Consider the following 21,843-nt stretch of genomic DNA (forward strand, 5'->3'; position numbering starts at 1 on the left):
TAGGGAAATATCATTGCCCCCTGAAGTCTTATGTAAGCTGCCATCACTGCCATCGTCTTTGTGAAGACTCTTGACGCTGTAGAGAGACCTAAAGGCAGGACCCGGTACTGGTAATGGAGGAAGCGCCCGTGAGGTGGAAAAATGCCAAAGTGGAAGAAGCATTTTGTAGGTTGATTGTAGCCATCCACATCCCGAGGTCCAACAGTGGCAGTATGTTTTGAAGGGATGTCATTCTGAACTTCCGATATGCGATGAATTCATTCAGGGACCTGAGATCCAGGATTGGGCGAAGGCCCCCATCCTTCTTTGGGATGCTGAAATATCGAGAGAAAAAACTCAGTCCCTGTTCCACAGGAGGAACCAGTTCTATGGCTTGCTTTGCCAGCAGTTGCTGAACTTCTTGATGAAGGATCAAGGGTGTTGGTGCCTATGAAACGAGGAATAGGAGGTTCCTGTCAGAATTCTATTGCATAGCCTCTGTTGATGATGGAGAGCATCCAAGAGTCTGATGTTATGAGACTCCAGGTAGGATGGAAATGACCCAGCTGGGTGACCGTACAGGGTGAGAGGAGGTATGGAAGGGGGGTTAGCAGCTGACACATGGTGGGAAAGTCAAAGGCTCTATTTGGCATTCTTGCCCATTTTGAATTTGCTCTGCTGAGATGCTGGTTGAAAATTTGGTCGTTGTACATAATGGGACCTGGAGGACAATTGGGAGTAAAAACGATGGCCAAAGGTGTCTAACTTCTTACTCTCCTTATTAGATGGCGTGGGATGTGTTTTCTTGCTTTTAGATGACAGGGTGACCACCATAGAATTAGGTTTGGGGGAAAAGGAAGGAAAAATGAGGAGAAAACTAGAGGGGAAAACTTCCCTCACAGACGTTCCCAGACAGAAGCAGATCGACTGATTAGTGCAGTGGCCAGAAGAGAACTGGTGGGATACTGGAGTCCCACCCTCTGAGCATGCGTGGTGGAGTTCCTGCACATGCTTGGGGGTGGGGCTCCAAATCCCTCACTGAGCTTGACAGAAGTGTCCCAGATTGGAGTCGGTGCAGGCGCCTAACCCATAGGTATGATGCACAGAGACCAAGATGAAGATCATCCTGGCTCACGTTAAATCCAGACCCCCCCCCCATGCTTTTGCAATGGAGCCTAAAGTTATTTGTTTTGGCAGACATAACTCAGCAGAAAATAAAGTGAAAGTTCTTTGTTTGGGACAAGCATAACTTAATCCAGACAAAACAGAGGGCTACTGGTCTGACCCCAGGAACTGAAATATCTCCTGTTCTGGATGGGGTTGCACTCCCCCTAAAGGAGGTTTGTTGCTTGGAGGTGCTGCTGGACTATGCCTCCTGCTGGATGAATGGATGGCAGCAGCAGCCAGTGGTGGCTTTTATCAAACTCACCCATTTCTGGAAAGATCTTGCCTGTGTGGCACATACCCTGGTAACATTTAGATTAGATCACTGCTATGTGCTCTGCATGGGGCTACCCCTGAAGACTTGTCTGGAAGTTACAGTAGGTAAAGAATGCTGCAGACAGAATGCTGAATGGCATTGGTCGTAGGAATCATATCACTACAGTCTTATTCCAGCTATACTGGCTCCCAATTGCTTCCAGGCCCAATTGAAGGTTCTGGTGTAGACCTTTAAAGCCCTGTAGGGCTTGAAGCCAGCATATCTGAACAAAACCCAAGAGTGTGCTAGAAAAAGAAGCCCCTAAACTGCTTGCCCAGTGCTGAAAAAAAATTGATCAAAGTTGACCCCCCCCCACACACACACAGATACACATGCTGCCCAAGTGAGTGCAAAGAGGGTCAAGATGTCCTTATATTCTTGACTGGAATTGAGACCTACTAGTAGGGGAAAGGAGACCTCCCAGGAGCAGTATGGGAGAATTGAAGAGCTGCTGCTGCGGGGGGGAGGGAAGTTGGCAAAAATTGCCTTCCTCCTCTTCTGTGCAGATCTTTTCCACAGCTCCCAGCCCATTATTTCCCATGACCTTGTGCACTATATGTGACCAGAACACAACATTATAATACTAAATCTAAAATTCAATATTAAATTTAATAAAATGTCTGCTTTTCTAAATATCTTATCTTCCCTGGCCCATAATTTTTAAAAAAGTTTTTTCTTCCTTCTACTGGGAGGATTGGTCCTATTGAAACAGCAAAACATTTTAACTTTCTTTCAGTCCCACATTTACTTGCTGTTCTAAAGTCAATTGGCCTAAGAATGAAGGAATGACTGCCACCTGCTTTGAAATTACTGTGCATGTTATGGCAACCAAACTGTGATAGCAGTATATATATTGTTATCACCATACTGAATGTGGCCATCATGTGTAGAACTTAGGGCTTCCAAATGTGGGCGGGGGTGGGGAATCCCACGCTTTGAAGGCCCGATTTCCACCGCGGTGGAATTGGGCCCCGGGGGGAACTCCACCCCCCAAGGCTGTGTCACCGGAGGTGATGCAGCCACGTTGCTCACATTGGGGGCGTGGCCCAGATCATCGGGGGGAAAACATATGGTTCCCCCCCAACGATCTGAGCCACGCCCCCAACGTGAGCACGTAGCACGTAACTTCCTGTGACGTGCTGCCAGCGCGCGCGTCCACCGCAAGCTCCCGGAGCCCAGCGAGGCTCCCCCGCTGCGACTGGTGAGTAGACTTGGCAACCCTAGTAGAACTGTCTCACAAACACTTGGAAAAGTCCAGGCCGATAGCAGTCATACTACCCTGTTTGTGGCATTTCCTTGGGGGGGGGGGGGAAATTAGCCCAGATCTTAAATGTAGCCAATCAACAACAAATGAAATTCCTGATAAGGTTCCCTTTTAAAGTTATTTATTTAATTCTAGCTCTACTTAATTGCAACATATATACACAAAGTGCTGTACTTATGGCAAGATTTTTTTTATTTTTCGCAGAATACTTTTCAAATATAAATGACACAATCATTCAGAAACTGTGACAAACAAGAAACGAATACTGAAAAGTACATTATTTTTAACACACTGAAATAGTATTCATTTTGACAAACTCTTGTCCTCCTTTGACACTGGGGATACTGTCCATTGACTACCACTATAACCCAGCAACACTTTATACCAGGAAGCTCCAAAAGTAGGCAGAGTTCCACGTACACCATTTGACAACATACACAAACAAAAGCTAATCACAATTTTTTGCAAGAAATGTCAAAATGTTAAGCAAACTGCTGTCATCACACACAAGTATAATGATGATGGAGACTGCTCTGTATGTGTGCTAATCATATACCTAGACACTGAAAAACAAAAACAAAAAAAATAGGAAACCCTTCCATTACTACATTCCAAAAAGAGCATCAGAGCTGCTGAAACTTAACCCCAAGAGATCAAGGATTACCCTGTACAAGAATGCAATAACTCAAGACCATTTCATGATGACTGTTGGAAAATACTGACATTTAAAATGGCAGCCATTGTAAACAAATGTTTCTGTTCCTCCTAACTACTGAATATAATATTGTTTTCCTTTAGGCTTCCATCCCAGCTTCAACTATTTCTTCCCGTTAGCTTGTTTTAATATTCTGGGATCAGTATTTAAAACTGAACACACACCAAAGAGATGCTATAGAGCAGACATTGATGACAATGCCAAACATTTTTATTTTCAGTTATGATTATGCTGCAAGTTTTTTCAATCAGATGAAGACAGAGATGTGATTTACAAAACCAAATTTCATGTTAATTTAACATACTCAGACACTATCTTGATTATAATTATCTGCAGTATATGTTGCTTAATCACAATTGCAAAAAAAGTAATGAAGGTTTAATAGTCTGCATAAAGTTAACTCAATGTTTGTGCACCAAATACTGCAGGGAATACGGATTTGATTCTGACACAATGATGACTTTCTTTGGTATCAGGCCTCCTTAAGGCATTCTTAGATTGTAACTAAAACCAAAAGTTCGACTTGATGGTGTCCTATATAAAAAAAACCGTGTAGATTTTACAAAAAAAGAAGGCTTGCTTTAGTAGGACATAATTCTTTGGAAAACTGAAGCTGAATATAATAGCATAACATTTTCATACACTTGCAAGACGCAAAAAAGTGGCATTTTTCGGGAATTTAAGGTGACAGTTCAATTTTAACAGAAAAGTACAAGCAAGGGAACTTTTTCTTCTAAAGCTATAGAGCCCAACTGATCTAAGGTGAAATTTGATGACTGGATTTTAGTCCCTATTGCCAATTTACGAATTTTAAAGGAACATTAGCAGTAGTGCGTCCCCAATTATCTATGGACCTTCCTGCTTCCTCTTGCAGCTCCCTCCACCCTTTCTTCCAACACTCATTTTGTTCAGGGACAACACAGGGACAAAGTAGGGGTCTACATTGGTTTCAGACCATGCAAAGGCAATTAGTCCAGTATTAGTGCTAGAAAAATGGCAATGTCCTTAAAAACATGCATGAAAAAGTCAGAAAAGGCTACTAGAAAAACGGGAGTTAGGGATTACAGTGTAAAATGATGAGTGACACGGAAGAAAACCATAGAACAAAAATAAGCAGAAAATGAACACATGAAAGAACTAGCAACAAGTTTAAAATGAACAAATTCACCATTAGCATTTTGGTTTATATTTGTAAGATTGTAGGAACATTCCACATGGTTGAACTTGCATAGCAGCAGATGTGAAATCCTGAAAAGCCCAGCAGATTTCTAGCAAAGAATAATCAGAAAGACACTGAAAATGTACAGACAGTTTTCTGCTAAGGCTCACATAAACTGAAAAGGACAGGTAAAAAACATCTGGATTATTCTGCAGAGTAGAATCACTTCCAAAAGCCACATTATTTTTATTGTGCTTCTCCAAACAAGCTGCTGTTTGAGTTGCACCCAAACTATATGAAATGGGTCCCACTTTATTGGGGCACTAGGATTAAACATCAGATGCAAAATTGGTTTTTATTTTTTTGAATCATAGTTTTAAGAAAGTGATATTCTACTGGACACAATAAACCTTGGAATGTAAGACCTAGGAGGAACTCTAAGGAAATGAGTAGTTCTGTGATAACTGGGATGATTCCCTGAATCCAGACCTAAATGATTTCTGTAACATATGCATAAAAAACTCTATTAATACATATTACTCATTAATACAGTACGCTCACAAGGCCCTTTCCTAAAACAGCTAAATAGAGACCTGTCACCTTGTTCCTTCCCTCGTTAAAAAGAAAGAAAAAAACATGTCAAAGTCATAAAAGACATATTTGACACCACTGAAATTAGAACGATCTACTAATGCAGAATTAAAAAATGTAGGTGCACCATGCAATGTTTAATGGCGTTTTAACAGATTTTTAAAAAATCTAACACTGCAGGTGATACTTTGATTTCAGATAGTGCCAAAAATACATGTTACATTATAAGATACAGACAGCAAAGCTGATTAAAAAGTGACAAATTGAGAACATAGTATTTTCATTTCAGCTATCAGAAACAAAACCAGCTCAATGGTTCCATTCTACTGTATGACAAATACTGGGTAACAAAATTTTAGTCTTTAAAATACATCTTAAAGTAGATATTTTCCTTCAAGGAAAATGAGTTACTATAAATAAATTACAATACAGTGAATTTGCCTGAACTCACTTTGTTTCTGTCTTCCAGCCTTTTAAGTAAAATAAAATGGCATAAAAACTGTACATGCTCTAACAGGATAGTTGATTTCCCCCCCCCCCATATAAAATAACTTGTCATCAGAGATGTCAATTTCACAACAAGGAAAAAACAACCCTTGCTGCAGTCACTATTATAAAATATATATGTATATATTTATATATATGTTTTTGTTTACTTTTAAATTTTTTTTACAAAATGTGTATATTAATAGTCTTTGCACAACAATTTTACAAAATAAACTTAACTAGCCTAGTAACTTCATCTTAAAGTAAGAACAAGCAGAGAAATACTTCATGTTTACAAAGTAACATGTCATACATCATCAGCTGGCAGAGGAGGTATGTTGATCCTTGGCCTTGTAAAGAATGCCATCTTCTCCCTATAGATGGGGATGGGGAGAGAGAGATTATTAGTTATAAGTGACAACTGAAATTAGTAGCAGTTCTCAACCCCACTTTTATAACAAATTCAAACGAATTTACCGAAGAAATTTCGCTTACATTTGATCTGTTTAAAGACATCTGTTTAAAGAAATTGCAGACCAAAAAATCTTGTAGCAGTTTCAGTTTCATACTATTAAAAGGGCCAACAAAGGTTCGCCATATTTGTCAAATCATACACAGACCCTCTATAGAAGTGAGGGCATTTTTATTTTTACACTCTTTATATAAATACTCTACATTTGCTTAATATATGTCCATTAAATGTAAACCACTGTGTGCAGACTTGCAAATTTAGCTATAAAATGTGTACATATTTTTGCAAACAAAAGATAGAAACATGAAGCACCAGAAGACTTGAAAACATGACAACTGCAAAGTAAATGATTTTGTTCCTATTTTGTTACTAAAAGGGTTGTAGTTTTAATGTCCGTGAAAAATCTTAAGCACTTCTTTAAATTCCCTTTTACTGAATGTACAATACTGTTTTTCTTTCATTGTTCTCTAGTTTTGTAATCCAGTCTTGTTTCAGATACTAGAAACTAGTATCTTTTGCACTGCTTTATAGTTCTGGAATTTGTCCTGAATCTCAATGAAAAAACTAAACTATAAATGAAGTAAATAATTTTTTTTTTTAATTTCTCCCCCAGGACTGGATCTCTTAACTTGGGCCACAAACTTTATATTAAGATGGATCAACTAGAACCATTCTCCCCGATAACTACATTTCTATCTACAGGGAAATTTTTGCATGGAAGAGCACTCAAGTATATGATCCCAGCAGTAGTCTGAAGTGGTACTATCTCAGCAAGAACCAGACCTTAGTCTGGCGTTCTAAGCCATCTGTTTGTTTATGTTGCACTGTTCATAATACATTTTTTAAAATTACTATAAATCAACCCCTCAAACAGAATATATAACAAAATATAACAGCAATGGTGGCAAGTTACATTTATAAAAGGTTTCCATATATATAAAAATATGCTCCTGTGCAATTGTCTTCTATATGCAATACATTCAAATGTCAATCAGGTTGGAAGGTCCTCAATTCACTGGATTACTGGAGGTGGGCTTTTCCCCCCCAGTGTTGTCATAGAAGTCTTTTAGCAACACTAAGGACATGGAGAGTCCATTTTCATTGATCATCAGTTAAGTCTCCAGGAGACAGACAAATAATTTAAAAGTACATAAGGATCCCCAAACACCAATGAATATTCTAATACAAAATTGATATAATTACTTCCAAATAACTGGAGAGACCCAAAGTGTATGTTTAAGAGCCATACCATATGAACTATAACATCAGCAATTAGACACATTACTTAGTTCTCTACTAAAAAGGTGCCCCGGGGGTCCAGTATATCCTAAACATAATTTTTTATGAATAAGTCACAGCTTGGCATCCACAAAAACAATGGGTATAAAATTTAGGGCCATATCTCATTGCATGGTTCCTAATGCAAGGCTTCCTAGGGACCAATGCACAAAGTCCCCCATTATTTTAGAATATTTACAAGTAGGGACCAGTGTTCCCTCTAAGCTGAGTTAGTGTGAGCTAGCTCAGTTTTTTAGCCTCCAGCTCACACATTTTTGTCTCAGCTCAGGAAGGAGGGCTCCAGAGCAAACTAATTGATGCAGTAGCCAAATCGCTTGCTCACAACTTGAATGCCAGTTGCTCACAAAGTAGAATTTTTGCTCACAAGATTCCACAGCTTAGAGGGAACATTGGTAGGGACCCACCAGGGGTCGGTTGGAGCTGGAGCGCACAGGAGCGGTGCTCCAGGAGTGAGGAGCCCGGGGGGGCGAGCACATGACCAAGCCCTCCCCTGCTCCTAGCAGCCCTTGCAAGGCTCCCAGTAGCTCCTAGCAGGGCTGGCGAATGAGAGGCTGTCCTTGTCATCAGGGTGCTGCTGCAGGTGGCTGTCTCTGGCGGCCAGGGTCCCACCACTGCCTCCCCCATGCCTTCCGCTTGGCTGGTCCTTTGGTCTGCTGTGCAGCCAGATGGCTAAGCTAAAGGCCCCTCCCTTCCCAAGAACACCAAAGCCAGAACCCAGCCGTGCCCCGGGCCTGGAGGGAAAGCGGAGCTGCCTGGGACCACCAACCCCAGCTGCGTCAACCTCCTCCAGCTGGCCTCCCGCCACCCTTCTTTAGTGCAAGCGTGGTGGGCAAGGCTGAGCGGTGGCAGCACCTGTTTGGTCGAGGCATGGCCGTGCCGTCGATTCCATCAGCGGGGAAATTCGAAGACCCCGTTGGCTTCCGCTGCCTCCGCCAGGGCATAAAACCCAAGGGAGCGGCCACATGCCTGATGATCCCAGCCCAGCTGGTTGCAGCGCAACGGCTGCTGCTCGTCATGGGTAAGTCCGAGCAGAAGGAGGCGGGGGGGGGGGGGGGGAATGGCTGCCGGGAAGCTTGGCTGCGCAGAGGGCATCGGGCAGGCGGTGCCTGGCGAGAGGGGCGCCAATGACGCCGGAGCCCCCAGACTGCACGAGACTCAGCAGAACCCACCTCGCCTCCCAGCTTTGCCCAACATCCTCCTTCATGCATTACCTGACCTGCAAGTGAAAAGCTAGCACAGCAGGGGAAAAACTTCTACCCATCCCTCAGCTTGCTGTATCTGAAGAAGCGTGCATGCACATGAGATATCCAGAATTAAACTTTGTTGGTCTTAAAGGTGCTTCTGGACTCCAACTTTGCCCCATTGCTTCTGACCAACACAGCTACCCCTCCTGAATCTATCATGCTATGCAGGTTATCCATCTGCAAAGAGTTTTTGGCCAAGGAGAGCTGTTCCAAAAATCAGTCTGCAGTGCTGCGGTCCATTTTACCCCCTTGTTCTCTTCAGTTAATCATTATATTGCCTAAATTACTAAACCCCTTTAAGCAGGCACAAGGTTGCAGCTGTAGTTTGTATGAGAAAGAAATATATGAGAAAAGCCTGCTTCCCAAATTGTTCCTCCAGGTAGGCTTGCCAGCTCTGAGTTGGGAAATACTTGGAGATTTTTGGGGTGGAGCCTGAGCAGTGGATGTTGCCTTCTGACATACTTCCGGTGATGTCACGGGGGGTGGCATATGCAAATATGTTATGCTAATGTGGTATGCTAATGAGCTCCTGCACCTCTTTTTCTACGAAATGACCCCTGGGACCCACAAGAAACTTGCAGGGAGGATGCATTCCATCCCCTCATCTTTGCTTCTTTCCCTCTTCCTCCTTCTCAGACAGCCTTCCAGGCCTTCTTTCTCCCCCTCCCCTTCTCTGTCAATCTTCCCACCTCTATTTCTCCCTTCTTCCCATTTCCTGACACTCTTACCCCCTTTCTCCCCCTCTCGATCTCCACTCTCTCTTTCTCCACTCTCCCCTTCTCAGTCAATATTCCCAATATCTCACCCCCTTACCTTGACCTCCTCTTCAGCTGCAGCATCAGAGGGGTTTTAACACCCAGTATAATTTTAGATATCTATAAATCTGCCCACACATGAGAAACAGATATATACATAGGTTGCTCGTCCATTACTAATATTAGTTTACTATAAATCTCCACTATGGAACACCTTTGTATATTACTGTACTTGCATTTTATATGACAAACTCATACTAAGTTTGCCAGTGGAACATGAACTCAAACCACAGAAATGTGTATGTATTAACGTTATATAGAGAAGCAAGAAAAAAGGTAATGAAGAAGACATGGGATGTTAGCAACATAAACATCAGGGAAGATGATACTCTGAAGTAACAACACATTAGCACATTAGAATCTATTTGAAAGGATAAACTTAATAGGGGCATCTAACTCCTTACCGGAAGGTCTGCACCTGAATAGGCTCCTTCTGGTTTTGACCACGTAGCTGGTACACTTCTTTGGAAGCTTTCTTGAGCAATTTTTCAGCTGCTTGTTGTTGACGATGTTCAAATTTGGTCTGTCTTGTCTAAAGAGAAAATAGAGGGGCACAAGCATTACACGTAAAAGCATTAGATGTATTATGAAAGCTTGTTCTCTTCACTGGAAAGCATCCTGGAGTCAGCTACTTCTCACACTCATTCCTAAGACAGGGCAAAATAAAGTCCGTCCTAGCCTACCGGCCTCCCCCAATTTCCTAACCGTGTCACCAATCCAGATGCATGACACACGTGCTTGAAGAGCTTGGCAGTCAGAACATTTGCAAGACCGGGGTGGTGGTGAGATCAGCTGCACAAAGAAGAAGAAGAAGAAGAAAAGATTGGATTTATACCCCGCCCTTCACTTGGAGTCTCAGAGCGGCTTACAAACTCCTTTCCCTTCCCCTCCCCACAACAGACACCCTGTGAGGTAGGTGGGGCTGAGAGAACTCTGACACAAACTGCTCTTTTTCAAGGACAGCTGTGCCAGAGCTGGTGACTGACCCAAGGTCACATCAGCAGGTGCAAGTGGAGGAGTGGGGAATCAAACCCGGTTCTCCCAGATTAGAGTCCTCACACTTAACCACTACACCAAACTGGCTCTGACAAAGACTGACATCTTGCTCTTCCTGACACTGAAATTAAACATTGGTTCTGTAACATTTACTAATATCACTGTTTTAAAACTCTCATAAAGCCCAGTTCCTTATCTCAGTTATTTTATACATAATCATCTAAAACTGAACAGTGTCTTCTGTAGACTCCATGGTGTCATACCTGTCTCTCTGCCTCCTTCAGCAAATTTCGGAATCGTTCATCCCGAAGGACCCAATGAGGCAGATCAGTTTGCCCTCGACGCTGAGCATCCTCCAGGCGCTGCTGCAGCTCTCTCAGAGTGCATATGTCCTCATTCAGCTGCCTTTGCTTCGTTCTGATGGCCTGGAGATCCAGCTCCAGGTCTAGTGATGTCCTTTCCATAAGGTCAGCCAAAGATGACCTACAGGACTGCTGAAATATTAATATAAAATTGTGGCAGTAAGACTAACAAAACTAACAAAAGAACGAACAGAAACAGTGCTAGACGGCTGAATACGAACTGGGTTTTCTCCAGACTGTCTTACCTTACAAGGCATCATGTAGCCTTCCAAACAAGCCAAATCAATTTGACAGAAATCTAAAAATTGGTTCACTACTGCAACCGTTTTTTTCACGGCTACAATTCATATTTACTGTATTGTAATACCAAACATTATTAACAATATTTTAAATGAAGTAGAAATCCCACTTCCTTTTCCCCTAACACCTCAACAGTGCAAAACCACTGATGGTGACATATTCAATTTTATATGCTATACCTGCTTATAACGCAGCGTTCGCCTTTCCAAAGTATTTCTGATGAAGGGTGACTTCCTTGGCAGGGTTGAACTGTCACTGTCACTGCGGTATAGCTGATGGAAAATTATATGACACATCAAGTTGTCAGTAACAGGCAATAACAGATGGCCCTACTAGAAGTGGCATGCGTTGCAGGAATCCCAAAGATCCCTCCCACCCAGAACTGCTTCTGCTCTTCTTCCCCTGAGGAAAGTGAAAGCTCAGATTCTGCCAGGTAAAGGGACCTGAGAAGATTTTCAGCAACTGAAGAGCCTGAGGCTATCAGAGTCATGTGAAGATATAAATAATTCCTGGATATCAGAGCTAGAAAAGGAATTTACGGACAATGGTCTATGATTCTTCTTACAACTGCAGCAGTCCCTGGAGCGTCTCTTGCATAACCTTTTCCTTGGGTCCTGGAATGAAACCAACAGGTTTCCCCCTTGTTGCTTTGCTTAAATGACACTGCATCTTGAACGGCACTAAAAACCAAAGCCTTAATCTGTGAGAGGAATTGGGGCGCACATTGTCTGGTTTAGCCTGAGAGGAAAGGACTAGCTAGTAAGAAGATGGAGGCTCCAACCAGTGGAGATAAGGATGGACTGGTCTGATGCAGGCCCACAGCCATGGTTTATCTTTCCTTTTCCAAGTTTGGTGTGTCCTATCTGGATGTATCATGAGGCAACAACGCGATAGGAAAAAAAATGTGTACCCACATACAAAAAAGAAATCAAAAGACTGAATCCTTAGAAGCACAGCTTGAAACCTGTTTCCAAAGCAAGTAAAAACCAATAAAGATCTGGCCTGCCTTCTAAGTAAGAAAAGAGGACAGTCCTACCTACTAGGGAGAATAGTAGTTTTACACTAAGTGCAGGATAAAAATGCTTTTCTGCTTAAAAGAATTTTTTCCAGGTAATCTAGAAACACGTACCCAGAATATTCATATGTCCTGAGAAAAGTTTTCTAAGGTTTCAGGCAGAAGATTTCCCTGAGAGATGGGAAGATCTAAGCTTGGGTCCTCATACAGGAAAGGCAGTCACTCTCAGGTGAGGTTACAGCAAATGATACAGTATTTTAAATACAATTCAGCTTGAAATCACAGTTCAAATCTGCTTGTTCGAGAGCAATGCCATTAAGTGATTTCTACTCACTCGACAAACATACTGACTTCGTGCACCAGGAGAGAATGTCTGTGAGCGAACAATAGTACTACTGCGAACAAATGCAGACCCTCGGGATCGACGGCTAGTTCTGCTTTTGTGAAGCAAAGCCATTTCTTCTGGGAAGAGATCTTCTGTGTTGGTCTCCTTATCCACCTACATCAGATGGCAAAACCAAAACATTCTATTACAATTCTTCCAAAAGAAAAGCACAATCCCATTTCTTGCTGTTTATAATATCCTTTAATAGTAAACTGCCCAACCCTAATGTCAATCACTAAGGCACCAATAAGAAAGTATCACTATAATTTCAATAGCAGTGATGTGAATGCCAGAACTCCAGCCTACCCTAACATGAAGATGCTGGAATATATGCCACATGTTAGAGCGGCATCCCACCTCAACCCAAAGTATTGGAGTCAGGCACCTAGAGAGATGAAAACGAGGCTACATTGCTTGGAAGGCTATACCAGACCACCCCAAGGCATAGAATAGCAAGATCAGGGAGGTAAAAGCTCGAACATGAGAGTCACGATGGCATTGTTGCCACAATGACTGATTAGGATTTGAAGACCAAGGTTCAAATCTCCACAAGAAGCTCTGTAGGGTTACGTTAGACCAATCATGCTCTTTCAACTTAACCTATGTTAAAGAATAAATAAAATAAAGGAGGGCAGAGTCAAACTGAGTTGCTTGAAGGAAAGGTGGGATCAAAATGCAAGCGGTTACCAACTCCAGGTGTGATATGTACTTACCTTTAGAGGAGGAGGCTGGACTTTTCCAGAAGTATACTCATCTGTCTGAGCCACAAACATATGTAATGTTTCACCACAATAAGTCTCTGGGTAATGAGGACTGGTCTGCGTGCAATTACTACATCCACTGTCAACTGATTCTGCTTGCCAACTCCTGAAGACAAAATATAAGAATGATACACAGAACAAGTGAAATGTGCTTTTATGTGTTTGGCCTTGGGATGGGAGGGCAGAGAGAAGATACATACTATTAGGGGCAAGTGGACAGCTGCATTGGAATTATTAGAGTGTATTAGTTCCCCAGAACCCCTCCAAATGACCACAAGTCAGAATCATCAATTAGATAAAGATGAATACTGCTGCTGCTTTGTTATGAATCTGTCAACTCAGACTTCCAAAGATTAACATGGAAGGCTATGGAATTAACATGCAACAGCATCTAAGTAATGAACCAGACACAGAGTACATTACATAAGACTAATTTTACGTCTAGTTTTGTCCCAGCACTTCTTACCAACCTACTTATCCCAACACCTCTTACTTCTAGTGATGTCCCCATAAGCATGCTTTTGCTTTTGTTAATACTTTTCCCCCTAAACACCAGACTTTGTCATCATGAGTCTGGAATAAAAAAAACACTATTGGCTTCTTTCAAGTTCATAGATCACAGAAGAACCTCTCCTCTTTTCTTTCAGATGTGTACCATGCAAGATATGACACTCTCTTTATCTGCATATAATTCCAATCTTCATCTCTGCAGGTTCTCTATCAGCTCTATTTTAGAAAGTTACCTCTCTGATACTGCTTCAACCCGATCTTCCTTTTGTTCCATCTCTAGTAATTCCTCTTCTGTGTATTCCAGTTTTACTGTCTCCTTTGCTAGTTCTCTTTCTACAGCTTGCAGTTGAGCTTTGGTCTTAGCTAATAGGGCAGTCACGGCATCCTAGAATGGAAAGTGAGATTCAAAGCATATACTACTCTCTTTCAGAGACAGAATCATAATTAACTTTTCCCTGGGAGTATAGGGATGACAGGGGGAGGGACGATGGCATGTTATAGCCCAATCCCATCAGATCTTGGAAGCTAAGCGGGGTTGGTACTTGGAATGGAGACCACTAAGAAAGATTCTACAGAGGAAGTCAATAGCAACCATCTCTGCATCTCATTTTCCTTGAAAGCCCCTTGCTGGGGTCGCCATACAAACTCAGAGGCATGACAGAGTGTGATCTGCAACAAACCAGTTATACAAAGCAGGATATGTTACTTCAAAGTTTCAATATGGGTATCTTACTTCAGCGTTTAAATATGGCAATGTGGAATGGCTCAGATTTTTCAACAAGCCACTTTAACAGTTTACCATTTTCACTGTAGTTTTGTTTTCAGAACATTGAGCAGTGCTTTCTTCACACTTGGGATTGTCCTTAGTCAGTTGACAATCTGAGCCATTGAAGATTTGGATAGGGTACCAGTTAAGCTGCATCTCACTCGAACTCTCATAGCCTGCGAGGCTAATTTGAGCAATGCCCTATGAAGGTAATAAAGCAAGATGAGTCAATCAAGTCAATCTGCAATCATTAGTGAAACTATTTCCTATATACAAGACAATTCCTTAAAATAGGAAAAGCTCATTCGAATGCCCAAAACAGGTTTGCATGCATTAGAAGAAGAAGAAGAGATTGGATTTATACCCTGCCCTTCACTTGGAGTCTCAGAGCGGCTTACAAACTCCTCTCCCTTCCCCTCCCCACAACGAACGCCCTGTGAGGTGGGTGGGGCTAAGAGAACTCCGACACAAACTGCTCTTTTTCAAGGACAGCTGTGCCAGAGCTTGTGACTGACCCAAGGTCACATCAGCAGGTGCAAGTGGAGGAGTGGGGAATCAAACCCGGTTCTCCCAGATTAGAGTCCGCACACTTAACTACTACACCAAACTGGCTCTAAGGCACCATTACTTTACAATCAGTACTTATATCCTGTTTATTAAGAGAAAATGGAGTCTATACCCACATCAGCCCTGTGAATAATGCCAACTAAGCTAGTGTCTTGCTTTAGACATAATACAACACCATGGTTTATTTTAACTATGGTTAGCTTGAGAATCCAGGATCCATCTTATAGGTCACTCAGTCCTGACTTGACTCTACAAATGTTGGTTTCATCAACGGTGCTCTTTCCCCCCACCTCTCTCATGGAGACCCATCACTCAAAGCACAGAGCACTCCCACTCTTATTTATGGCAAATGGTGGGCCACAGAAAAACAAAGGGTTTGCCATTCTCACAGTGTGCTAGCATGTCAGAGGACAGAGGTGTGGACAGCCAAATGGCTACTTTTCTCTTCCTCTTGAGGCAGGAAGATCAGAACAACCCAGGGCACTAAAGAAACAGGGGGGAAAGCTCTTCATCTTGGATGGGCACAAGACATGAAGGACTAAGGCTTTACCTAGGACTCCACCTTGCCCATATAGACAATGGGGAGAGGCACCAACTCTGAGAACTAAGGTTAATAATGGAATTTTATCTACTACAGATTCAAGAACTACTATCCTAATCAAACATAATTTAAGATAAATACCAAGCGTAGGGTGAGAGGATTGCATGTTTTTACCTTTTTCTTATATCCTTGTGCAGCCTGATTATTGAATAAATCATATAATCTTTATTTCTGTTTAAATTTTCTTATATTTTGAATGCTTAAAGCCTAATATCTATAAACATGCCTGAGTATTCAGTCTTGATATCTAAAGGGCAGTAATGGGTACAGCTAGTGTGCAGGCTTACAATAGCTCAAAACTGTGACATTGCAATAGATCATTCTGGTGCTAGCTTGTGGGAGCAAAGTGGAAGGCACAGCAACTAGGCAGAGCCTTAAATGACAATACAGATTTAGGGTACGAGATGTGGAACTCTGACTAGCAGGCTATACTCTCAGAGTTTCTGGTGGCAGCAATTATTACATTGTTTGTTTTCAGTACCCTGCAAGAGTAAGGGAAGCAGTAGCAGTGCAAAGAAACTTGGGATGGGCATAGGGCTCTTCGAACCTCCTGGGGTCCAGAATGAATGGGGCATGTGAGTCTGCTCCCTCACACATTGTTTCACATGACGTATAAAACCAAGCTAACAGTTTGGTTAAGGACCACCCAATGAACTTCAACAGTCTTCCCCGGATCAAGTCCAAGATGTTTTTACACTGTTTATTACACTACGGTGCCTTTTAGAGAATGAGTGGGGAGAAAAAGATTGAGAAGTAAATTAAGAGGAAATAGAGCATGCACTGACTCTACCATAATTTCTAAGAGACATTATGGATTAGATCCACTCTGGCTCGCACAGGGGGGTTTTCTATTCTCAGCCTAGCTTCTTGAGTAACATGGAGGGCTGTAGAAGATGGGGGAGATGGGAAAGATCCGATCCATAAGTGGAGCTCTCCTTACAGTTCTTTGGATTCAGTTTGAATGTGCAAACAGAAATTTATTTTAAAATCCTAAAAATATTTTCAGTATTATTTACCTTCACATTTACCTCTAGTTTTTGTGCTTCCTAACAATATACCAGTAGGGGGCTCTTATGTTTAAAAAGCATGGGTATAAATCTTTTAAAAATCTGAATGGTATGCAACAATTCAGCAGCTGTACAAAGCCATTCAGAAATACTAACTTTATTTCTGCACCCACACAAAAAAAGGTTAGAAAATATGTTAAATATTTGTTTTATTGCGTTCATGGAAGAATGCTCCCTGGATCTGTGTTTAAACAGGTGGATCGAGCATAACAGAGAAGTGCTTAAAATAAATATAGAAAACAGCTAAATTATAGCAAATTATTCAAAGAATTCAATGACAAATGCACATTTATAATCTGCTCTGTATTTAAAAAGAATTTCTCTGGCCAGAAAAATGAATATATATCTTTGACATCTTCCATAAATATTGACATCCTACAGGCAGAGAAGGATTATTTTAGTCTTTTAAGGATTATTTTAGTATTTTAAGCAGACACACACATTTAGCTTAAATAAAAGAAAAGTGAATCAATGTATCATAACCACACTTTAATGGTCAAAATACTACTACTACTACTACTACTACTACTAAATTATCTCATTTTCTTTTGAAAAAATTAAGAATTTTAGCTGCAGGCTGTGGAAGGTCAGTAGTTCAGCAGTTCAAGACCTGGGTGCCGCAAGACGGGGTGAGCTCCCGTCTCTAGTTCCAGCTCCTGCCAACCTAGCAGTTTGAAAGCAAGAAATTGCAAGTAGATAAATAGGGACCACTTCGGTGGGAAGGTAACAGCGTTCCGTGCGCCTTGGTGTTTAGTCATGCCGGCCACATGACCACGGAAACGTCTTCGGACAGCGCTGGCTCTTCGGCTTTGAAACGGAGATGAACATCGCAACCCTAGAGTCGGATTCGACTGGCTTTCGAGCAAGGGAACCTTTACCTTTACCTTTTTACTAAAACTATTAATTAGCTATCTCTTCTTCATTAGTTAGGCTGCATTATCTGCAAACTGTCACATTCAGAAAAAAATAGTATACATAGTTATTGCTAACCCTAGAAATGAATGTGCTTAAGAAAAAGAACCCAGGTGGAAAATTTATCCTTAAATGGAAGCATGATGAGAATCTACATTTTATTTCCCGTACTGAACAATTCACATAGGCATTTCATCATAATTTAAAGAAAAACTCTGGGGGGAAAGTCACTATTGTACAAACATTCAGATGTATCTCAGAGTACTTGAATGCCCCACAAAAATAAATAATCAGGTTTTGGGAGACAAAATTCAGTTTCACAACTTCCAGAACTTGTTTCTAATATCCCAAACCTAGATACTCATTCTCACAGGAGATGTAATGATTCTTTCGTTTAGACACACACACCCTATTTAATACCTCATACCAGTCTCTGAGGAATGTTATCAGGTTGTCTTTCTCTGAAAATAAGGAGGGGCTGTATCTCTCCAAGGCAACTTAATAATGTTTCCCTGGAACAATACTTTCTGGCATAAAATCTTCATGGAGGTTCTACCTCCAACATCCACAATCCATTACACACTCTGGGGCACACCCACCCACTGATAAATGGGTTGATTTTTCCATGACTGTTTTATGACAAAATGTTTTTTTGTTTGCAGAAGAAACTGCAAGCAGCAAGTGGTTGTACTTTGTTTACTACTGTACAGATGACAGTCCTAAAAGGAAAAAATTCATAGAGGCACTATTCTATGTATTCCGCTGGGGAAAGTACATTTCCCCCCAGAAAATGATTAACGGAATTATTAATCTTCTTTGAAACTCGTCCACACCACGAAGAGTACAAAATAAAACTACACATTGACAATTAAACCTGTGCTAGGCTAGCCCAATCTTGTCGGATCTTGGAAGCTAAGCAGGGTCAGCCCTGGTCAGTATTTAGATGACAGACCATCAAGGAATACCAGGATCTCTGCCTAGATGCAAGCAACAGTAAACCATGTCTGAAACATCTCATATGAAACAGGAGATATATATATATCTGTATCTGTATTCCACCGCCACCCTTTTGCTTTATTGGAATATTATATTTTACCATTTAGATTGCATTGTATGCTGCTCTAAGCTACAGGAAAGACAGGCTACTCATTCTGTAAAATAAAATGGAGGGAAAAACCTGGAAATTTCATTTAAAATTGTAAAGAAAAAAAATACATAACTCATTAGAATTTTCAGAAAAAGACACCCCTTACCAACAATTCTTCTTGTTGCTGCTGGCCAACTGAACAGATGTAAAGCTGCAGTGATTTTAGTTTCAGGATACTTGACTGAACAGGGATCCGGAAGACCTCATTAAATATTAATGGAGTTTGGAATTCCAAAGCTCTAGAACAATACGTGGTTGGAGTGCCAGACTCAAGAGATGGTAAATATATTCTCACATGTCTGTAAACAGGAAAATGCAGTCAAAATTTTCAAATGCTGGCACTATAGTCATTTTAAGTAGCTAAGTAAAATGGAACAAACCATAATTCTCATTATTAAATTTCAGAGTTCTTTTAATAGCACAAGGAATTTGCTAATTTGTAACAAAGGTTCTGCAAATATTTGTACACTACAGAGAATGTCCACAATTTTACGAATGATGGTGTTCACAAACGAATCCTGACAATCCCTGACAAACTCTGTGAAGGTCTGAGAGTCTTACTTATTTAAAATGTTTGTAAGCCACCTGTTCAGTTAAATGCTCAAGACAAAAAAAGAACTGGCTCCAAACATTCATGAACAGAGACAAAATAGCCATTATTGTTGTTATTTGAGTTCTACTTCTACTTATGTTCCTGGAGAAAACCCTAAGGTAGCTTATACAGAATGATTAAATACACTTAATATTGGGATGTTCCCATCTCTTCTGGTATAGTAATACCTAGGCTGGCATCCCACCAAACCCTAGTTCTCATGATGGTCTTCTGTTTTTTCTAGTTCTGTCTACCCTGATGACAACTGGACGGTCAGTTGCCAGGCTTGTGCTCCTTATGCCTTCCCCAGGACAGCTGGGCTTTTGTCCCTGTCCACAAACAGAAAGAGGACAGGGCTGCACAGCTTGCCCTGGCTGAAGTGCTGAGTGACTGAAGTTAATCGAATTCACAGGGCTGTACTTGGTAGGTTCTATCTCTTCCACTTGTGCAAGCTCTTGTCCAAGAAGAATCCATCTTCAGCTGTAATTTTCCTTTTTTAAAAGCTTCCATTAACTCTTTTGGCACAAAGAAGGACATAAGTCCCTAGCTCTGGGTCATATACTAGGTGAAAGCTGACAACCACACTCCAGTGACTGTTAACATTCAACAGTGCAACTCTGTGTTCTTGGCCATTTGCAAAATCGGCCTGGATTGTCAGCGTTCACACAGCAAAATTAATCAGATTTCAGACATTCACTGTAACAGATACATAGAGGTTCTTCGCATTATTCTCTTAAGGACTCCATTTTTAACTAGTAAATGAACTGCTATATAACTGAAAAATAGAAACAGACATTTGGAATCTGCTTGTACTTTGACATTTCAAGATATAGTATAGGTGCGAAGAGAGCCACTAGGTGGAAAATCAATTATTACAACATGGGAAAAAGTATTCAGCTTACATTTTACAGCCTTCTTTCACAGCAAGACCAGTAAAATTCATTAGTTGTAGCACATGAACCCGCAGGCACTCACTTCCACCATCATGCCTGGGGGGAAAAAGTTGCCCAATGAGTTACTTGCCCAACACAAGCTACAAAGAGTCCAGGCAGGTGAAACATTGCTAAAAGCCAGGATCATACTGTTGGGAGTCAAAGGAATGTTTACCTTGTTCTTTAAACTACTGTATTATTCGAAGATATTTCTTGTACTTAATAGCCAGTTTACATGAGGGATGCTGCAAATTTTGCTACTAACATGTGACAGTGGAATTTACCATGTTCAACAATGTCAATCAGACATGAGCTGATCACTCAGTCTGTTTGGTTCATGTCTAACAGCTGTAAACACTTGCTGAACAAGTTTGCACTGGGGTCTGGCAAAACTGAGCATGTGCACCCCCGCCCCCCGGGTTTCATTAAAACAAAGCATTTATTTTTGACTTATTTATATGATTGGTGGCTGATTTAATTGTCTATTTAAACAACTGCCTGCTGAGCAGAGCAGCTAAGGTTAGGGGGAGAGAACTTATTCAGGCTGTCCAAGATCACGCATGTACAAAAAGCTGATTGTGCTGTTCTAGATTGCTATGAAGGAATACAGCAAAACAACCTGAAGAAGCCATCACCACAGGTCTCTGTATTTTGGAACACAGAAGAACATTCTGGAAGACAGCCTGGATTCTATTTATTCTCTAAAGTCACAACTCTTGATATTAAGTATCTCATGCACGTTGGCTTCCATTCGCATCTTAGTAACTAACAATGGCCAAGAAAGAAGAACAATACTCACAGAAATCCAACTTGCATTTTGGGCTCTTCACTGATTGCATCACTATACAGTGATTCTTCAACATCCTCATTCCTATGTAACAGGGAAAACAGATCAGCAATAAAAACCTAATCATAGATCAGCAGTTTGCTACCGTTTGTAATGAAATAAATTGAGCTATTCACAGTATGCAAAGTGTAGATTTCAACTGCAGCTCAGAGTACCACCTTATCTGGATAGGAAATTTTATACTGGATTTCCAATAAAAGTTAAATTTAAATTACAAAGAAGCTGTTGAACTCAGTGATATACCAGTGAATACTGAAAGTCCCTTAAGTGTGGCAATAAAAATTCATTAGCTGTGCTTTTTTAAAACAGATATATGCGTGTGTGTGTTTATCATCATCAAAACATGGTGCTCTTCTTCACAAGAGCTTAAACTGAACTCTTATGCCGAAGGATTAAAGGATGTGTCCCCCCCCCCCCCCCAGGCACTATCATCAAATTTCTAGGAATCCAAGATATGTTCTTGCAGTTCTCTTCATGGCTGAAGGCAAGCCTGTAGGCAGGATTTTGTCATTCAGGAGGCCTTTAAATAAGCCAGGGGGCGCTGACGTCACAAAATAAAAAATAAAATAAAAATAATTT

At 41.2% G+C, this 21,843-nt stretch overlaps 1 protein-coding gene across 1 annotated transcript in view; it reads right to left on the reverse strand.

The window, feature by feature from the left end:
• Nucleotides 1–5,924: 5,924 nt before the first annotated feature.
• The window catches only part of WWC3 (WWC family member 3), a 55,478-nt gene continuing 39,559 nt past the window's right edge, over nt 5,925–21,843 (reverse strand). Inside the window, exons 12-22 of the mRNA XM_015423134.1 lie at nt 21,217–21,288; nt 20,388–20,474; nt 19,000–19,192; nt 14,633–14,800; nt 14,067–14,218; nt 13,276–13,429; nt 12,512–12,676; nt 11,342–11,434; nt 10,764–10,994; nt 9,909–10,036; nt 5,925–6,048 (exon numbers count right to left, since the gene is read on the reverse strand). Of these exons, the coding sequence (XP_015278620.1) occupies nt 5,982–6,048; nt 9,909–10,036; nt 10,764–10,994; nt 11,342–11,434; nt 12,512–12,676; nt 13,276–13,429; nt 14,067–14,218; nt 14,633–14,800; nt 19,000–19,192; nt 20,388–20,474; nt 21,217–21,288 (1,510 nt within the window). The 3' untranslated portion in view covers nt 5,925–5,981. The remainder of the gene's footprint in view (nt 6,049–9,908; nt 10,037–10,763; nt 10,995–11,341; nt 11,435–12,511; nt 12,677–13,275; nt 13,430–14,066; nt 14,219–14,632; nt 14,801–18,999; nt 19,193–20,387; nt 20,475–21,216; nt 21,289–21,843) is intronic.

This window comes from Gekko japonicus, unplaced genomic scaffold (assembly GCF_001447785.1).
Source record: "Gekko japonicus isolate JY-2015 unplaced genomic scaffold, Gekko_japonicus_V1.1 scaffold478, whole genome shotgun sequence".
NCBI lineage: Eukaryota > Metazoa > Chordata > Lepidosauria > Squamata > Gekkonidae > Gekko > Gekko japonicus.